A 6,498-nucleotide genomic window follows, 5' to 3' on the forward strand; every position below is an offset into this window, starting at 1 on the left:
CCAAATGCAGAACGGAGGCAACATCCGCTTCCACAATCAACAGGGTCGTGCCAACGGGGGCCGCTCCACTAAGGCCGTGGACTGACAGGATTTGGGGCTTGGAGGGCAAATGGGGAACAACTGTCTGGAATCGAAGAGCACAAGCGTCCACCACACACCGAAAGACAAGCGCAAGCGATCCTCTCGGGGCCGCCAGCTGGCGGGATCCAACGCGCGTGCGCGGGGCCAGAGGGGACGCCCCCGCGCGAGCGCGCGGTGAGCCGGGCGCGTTACCGGGCGGGCGCGCAGCCGGGGGAGCGCGCGGGCGCGCTACGAAGTCGGCGTCGGCGTCGGCGCGCTCCAGGCCGAGGCTGTGTGGGCTGTGGAGGGAGCCAGGCGGAGGTGGCAGCGGCGGCGGCGCCCCAGAGCCGAGGGAACGCGCGGGCCTCGCGCCGCGGGAGCAGACGGCTGCGGAAGAGACCGCAGGCTCGCTGCCCGAGGCGGGAGGGCTCAGCCTCTTGACTGCCCGCCTCAGCGGCCGCCGGCCGCTTCCGTTGCCCGGAGTGGCCGCCGCCCCTGCAGACTCGCCGTGACACGGGCCTAAGCCGCCGCGACTCGGGCGTCCGGACAGCTCGGACCCTTCGGGCCAGGCCGGGTGGGGACGGGCATCCCGGCAGGTGCCGCCCCCAGAGGGTGGGCCCGGGGCAAGGGGCCCACCCGCGCGGCCCGCGGGCCGGGCTCGGCAGAGGGGCCGCCCGCGCAGCGCCCCCACCGTGGGCCGGAGCCGAGTCGCCGCCGCGTCTTCTGGGGGACGGCCGGGCCGGAGCTGCGGGAGCCGGGAGACCCCACGCCGGTCCCCGGCCGCCGCCCGCCGGGCTCGCGCAGGAGAGGAGGGAGGAGAAACTTTGCCTTTTATTGTTTTTAGCTGTTAAGTGCAAGGAACTCTGTGTTGGAAGGAAAAATGTCCTTCTTCAATTTCCGTAAGATCTTCAAGTTGGGGAGCGAGAAGAAGAAGAAGCAGTACGAACATGTGAAAAGGGACCTGAACCCCGAGGAGTTTTGGGAGATTATAGGAGAATTGGGTGACGGAGCCTTTGGGAAAGTGTACAAGGTAAGAGGGAGAAAACGGGAAGTTGCACTTCTAAGATAAAACAGCCACTGGCCGGGAGTGGCACGAGGACTTCTCGCTCCTCTTGTCCCTTTCCTGCCTCTTGCCCTTTTTTTTTTTTTTAAACTTTGTAGTGGTACGTTGAAACTTAGTTTATCCAAGGAGTAGCTAAGAAGTAGGGTTTACGGTTGAACAAAATGGGGCCTGGGTGTAGTTTAGAGCGACTGCTAAAGGGAGACAGGGTTATACAGTCTACTATGTTGAACTTCAAAGGAAATGAGAGTGTTCTTTAATTTATAGGAGGGGTCTGGTTGTACCCTTCAAGTATTTTAAAATCAGAAGCTTATTACACTTTTCAGTGGATTTGTGTTTGTCCAGTAAGTTTGCATTCGCATGCATGCTAGTTACTAACAGTTCCGTTTTTAGAGTCCAGGGCATATATTTGGTTGTATCTATACTAATGCATAACCAGTTTGTTGGGATCAGAGCAAAGCGATTGCTACTTGCAATCTATTCTTAAGTTGGTTGCTTGACAGTATAGTATAAAATGGAGTAGAATTTATGATAGAAAATTTCCGGAAGAAAACCTGCATGTGGTACTAGTTTCTGAATTTAATGACAATAAGCATTGATTAAAAGTCAATATCAGTGCTTAAGAAATAAAACACAACACACACACACACGTGTTTATTTATTTCAATGGAAAGGTTTGGCATTTCAACCTGACAGCATTAATGTTAACTATTTACTGTCTCCTAAGGAGCATATGAATGATGTCATCGGAATATTTTCATCCTGAAGGGTGAGGTTTTTATGAGACACAGTTTAGGGGCAGGACCTACAGGGTTGCCTAGAAGTGAAAACATAAATAAATAACTTATGTTTATACAGAATGTTGCAGTTTTTAAGTATTTTCAAATAATTTGGCCCCCACAAGAATCCTGTGAGGTAGATAGGGTCAGTAGTAGTATCTGCATTTCACAGATGAAAATACTGAAACTCAGAAATTGTTCACAGTCATGTGAGTCACAGCCTAGACTTGAACTCAGGTCTTCTGACCCCATATTTACTACTGTTTTTTATTTTACCATTCTTTGGTAGAAATGACAGCATTTTCCTACTTTCTAAGCACCATTACACTTTGGCCTTTGCCCTGCCTGGAATGCGTCTTGTCAAAACTAGTCCTCATTCTTTACCCAGACTGAAATACCCACTCCTTTCTTTGTGCTTTCAGAACACATTGTTCACCTGCTTCCTATAGCACTTGGCATTTATTGCATTTAATGTGTTTATGTATCTATAATAAAATTAGGGGCCAAAATTATGGTATACATTTGGGTTCATCCATTGCCTTAGCACATAGTGCATCTGTCTTTTTATTTGTCGAAATGAAAGAGTATATTTTACCTACATGTGAATGTTATTGAACCTGTCATATGCTGTGAAAGTTGAAAAAGTAAACTTAATTGTGTGGAGGGTAGAGGATGGGTTTTAGCAAGAGTTATATAAGATGAGTGGCAGGAAGGGCTTCAGTGCAGTGGGAAGATCACTCCTGGGACTCAAGAGTTGTGTTTCAGAGCTAGCTGTCACAGACCAGCTTTGTGGTCCTACACAAAACACTTAACTTCTCTGGACCTCCATTTTCTTAGCTGTAAAATCATAGATTTCCCTAAAAGTTTGTTTAGGTTCTTTCATCCATTAAAGTTCTGTGTGTGTGCAGATAGCCAGGAAAGGCAAAAATAAATTCTCAAGGCATCTAGAATCTTGTAGTTAGAAGGTGGTAAGTGATTATGGACAGTTTTCATGGTGTAAATATGTTGTTTTATCGAATATAAACAGCTTAGTATTAAGAGTACTGGCTCTGGAGTTGGAATATATCTCAGCTCCCTCACTCAATAGCAGCATGTGACCTTGGGCAGGTTACTTACTTGTTTTGTGCCTGACTCTTCTCATCAGTAAGGTCTATTCCTCAGCATGTGAGGACTAAAGGAGATAATAAATAAATATAATGCACATAGAAAGAGCTCAGTAAGTGGTAGAAATTACTCTTATTACACTTAGAGCTCATAGAAGCAAAATACAGGATGAGACAGGAAAAGGAACCAAGAATATTATAAACCATTTTCTTGGTTTCTTGGCACAGGCAGATTGTGTGGAGATACTACAGCTCTGTTAAATTATTGATATTTTGTGAGGCCTTCTACAGAGTTATATATCTTTCTATGGTGAAACATTAATTGAAAATTTTCTGAAAAATAAGAGACTCTCTAGTTAAATACTATAAAATTATGTCAAGGATAATTTCTGTGGGCTTGATTACTATGTTTTAGGATGAAATTTGCATGGGTTCTTTGCATCTTTTTCCTTTCACTACTTTATAGTTCCAACTGCCCTAGTCCTAGGGTATAAGATTTTTTTTAAAAAAAGAAAATTTGAAATTAAAACTGGTCTGATCTTTTTTGGCCTCTTTTTCCTAAAAGTTTTTGTTTTTCAAGAATCCCTAGAAATTGAGAATTTATAAACTTCCTTCTATTTGGGGACAAAAGCTGTCAAACCTTAACATTGTATGTAATGGTATAAAGTAGAAAATTGTTTATAAACTTGATTCTAACATTTGCTAATGGAAATTGGTAACTGTTACAAAGATAAAATTGTACGTACAGATTGAGTATCCCTTATCCAAAGCACTTGGAACTGAAAGTGTTTTGGATTTCAGATTTTTTTCGGATTTTGGAATATTTGTGTTATATTTACTGGTCAAGCATCTGAAAATCTGAAATCCAAAATGCTCCAGTGAACATTTCCTTTGAGTGTCATGTCAGCACCCAGAAAGTTTCAGATTTTGGAGCATTTTGGATTTTGGATTTCTGGATTTGTGATGCTCAACCTATAGTAATCATGTTATGTATTTAGTTTATTTGAATCATTTTTCGATCATATAGCTGTGTTTCTTCCACTCAGTCCAGCACTATACAATTCTAAAAAGTTGCTTCCTTGCCTGAAATTATTTTCTATTTTAAAAATAGTATTTGACATGTAAATGAAGATATGTCATACCCTTCACAATTTTTAAAATTTTTGGATTTCTATTATTTTTAACAGGAAAAAAAAAGACATAAAATTGTGAATTGGATTGCATTTTTAGAAAGGTATTTTATCTGTCAAACCAGTTGAAGTTGAACTCCTTGATGTGTGCTCTATGGAAATGATTTTTTTATGACAACTGATGGGTGTGTACCTTTTTAAAAAATAGTGGAATATACAATCTTTGTATCGGAAAGTACAGAAACATATGTACATTTAGTAAAAAATAATGTGAATTCTTATTAAAAACAATCAGGTTGAGGAATTCTGCCAACACCCTGGGTTATTCCTGCCTCCTTTCTGTTTCTGGTTCTTTCTCTCTCCCTAAAGGAAACCACTATCCTAAGTTATTCGTTTATTTGTTTTTCTTTATAGTTTACTATCTAGGTTTATATCCCTAAACATTGTAAATTTACGTTTGTATGCACTTGAACTTTATATGAATGGAATCATATTGAGTGTATTTTGTTGTCTTGCCTCTTTCAAAATCAACATTATGTTTGTTAGGCTCATTTTTGTTACTGCCTAGAGCTGTAGTTAGTTCGCTTTCATTGTGGCATAGTATTCCATTATATGATTATATCTCCAATTATTTACCATTGTACTATTAGTAGACATATTAGTCACTTCCAGTTTTTGGTGGTTACACGTATCGCTGGTGCACATATGCGTGAGTTTTGCTAAAACTTAATCCAGGAGTGGAATTGCTGGGTTGTAGGGTAGTTTATATAATCTGATGGTATATTATATTTTTTATTGTGGTTTTAATTCACCTTTCTCAGATTACTAATAGGTAATTCTTTTCATATCTTTATTGGTAATTTGGATTTCTTCTTTTGTGTTCCAGTCTCTTACTCATTTTTCTTTTCTTTTCTTTCACTCTTTTTCTTTCTTTCTTTCTCTCTCTCTCTCTTTTTTTCTTTCTTTCTTTCTTTCTTTCAACAGGGCCAGAGTGCAGTGGCATCATCATAGCTCACTGCAACCTCCAACTCTAGGGCTCAAGCAATCCTCCTGCTTTCGTCTTCTGAGTAGCTAGGACTATAGGTGTGTGCTACCACGTCCAGCTAATTTTTGTAATTTTTGTAGAGATGGGGTCCTGCTGTATTGCCCAGGCCTGTCTCAAATCCTGGCCTCAGGTAATCCTATCTATCACTTTGGCCTCCCAAAGTACGGGGATTATAGGTGTGAGCCAGCACACTCGGCCTATTATTCATTTTTCTATTGATGTCTTTTTCTTGTTTATTTGTAGAGAGTGTATATGTGAATATATGTATTTTGAATTTTAACCATTGGGTATTCATAGTTATTGCAAATATATTTTCATTCTTTGACTTGTCTTTTCATTCTTATTATAGTATCCTTTTATGAACAGAATTCTTGATTTTATTTATTTATTTATTTATTTATCTATTTATTTTTTTTATTTCAGCATGTTATGGGGGTACAGATGATTAGGTTACGTATAAGAATTCTTGATTTTTAATGTAGTCCAATTTGTCAGTTTTTTCCTTTACAGTTAAAGCCTTTTGTGTTATGTTTAAGACATTCTTTCATAACCTGTGATCATGAAGATAATCTTCGGTATTCTAAAAGCCTTACTGTTTTTAACAGTTAGGTCTATAATCTACCTAGAGTAGATTTTTGTAAATGGTATAAGGTAGGGATCCAATTTCTTTTTTTTTCCCATGTGGATACCCAGTTGCCCCAGAAATATTCACTGGGGGAGAAATATTTCCCCACTGCTCTGCAGTGGCCTATTATATAACATATGTCTTTTTCTGCAATCTCTATTCTTTTCATTCATATATTTGTCTATTCCTGTACCAGTATTCCACTGTCTTAATTAGAAAAGCATTAAAACAAATCTCTGCTAGATTTAGAGTTCCCCTTGTTCTTCTTCTTCAACATTGTCTAGTATATTCTTGGCCTTTAGGGCTTCTATGTTCATTTTAGAATTCACTTGGTTGAATTTCACAAAGAAACTACTGTGTTTTTTTTTTTTTTGAGAGATTTTATTGAATTTATAAATGAGCTTTGGAAAAATTAACCTCTATGGATATTGAATCTTCTCATCTATGCATATGTTTTCTCTATATTTAGGTCTTTTTAGTATCTCTCAATAATGGGTTATAATTTTTTCTCTAGAAGTCTTTGGAACATAAACTACTTCAAGCGTGTCTTAAATACTTTTTTTTCCCGTCGGAATGTCCTTCTTGTTTTTGTTGTTTGTTACCTATCGTAGCCTTCTGAGAAAGGATCCATGGGAAATATATTTTTAAAGACCTTGCCTGTCTGAATATGTCTTTACTATAATGTCATACTTAATG

At 40.1% G+C, this 6,498-nt stretch overlaps 1 protein-coding gene across 2 annotated transcripts in view; it reads left to right on the top strand.

Moving 5' to 3' along the window:
* The first annotated feature begins 363 nt into the window (after nucleotides 1-363).
* The window catches only part of SLK (STE20-like kinase), a 73,727-nt gene continuing 67,592 nt past the window's right edge, over nucleotides 364-6,498 (top strand). For both annotated transcript variants that reach the window (XM_012661749.1, XM_012661750.1), the window contains exon 1: nucleotides 364-1,090. In XM_012661749.1, the coding sequence (XP_012517203.1) occupies nucleotides 941-1,090 (150 nt within the window). In that variant the 5' untranslated portion in view covers nucleotides 364-940. The remainder of the gene's footprint in view (nucleotides 1,091-6,498) is intronic.

This window comes from Propithecus coquereli, unplaced genomic scaffold, assembly GCF_000956105.1.
Source record: "Propithecus coquereli isolate 6110/MARCELLA unplaced genomic scaffold, Pcoq_1.0 Scaffold73, whole genome shotgun sequence".
Classification (NCBI taxonomy): Eukaryota; Metazoa; Chordata; class Mammalia; order Primates; family Indriidae; genus Propithecus; species Propithecus coquereli.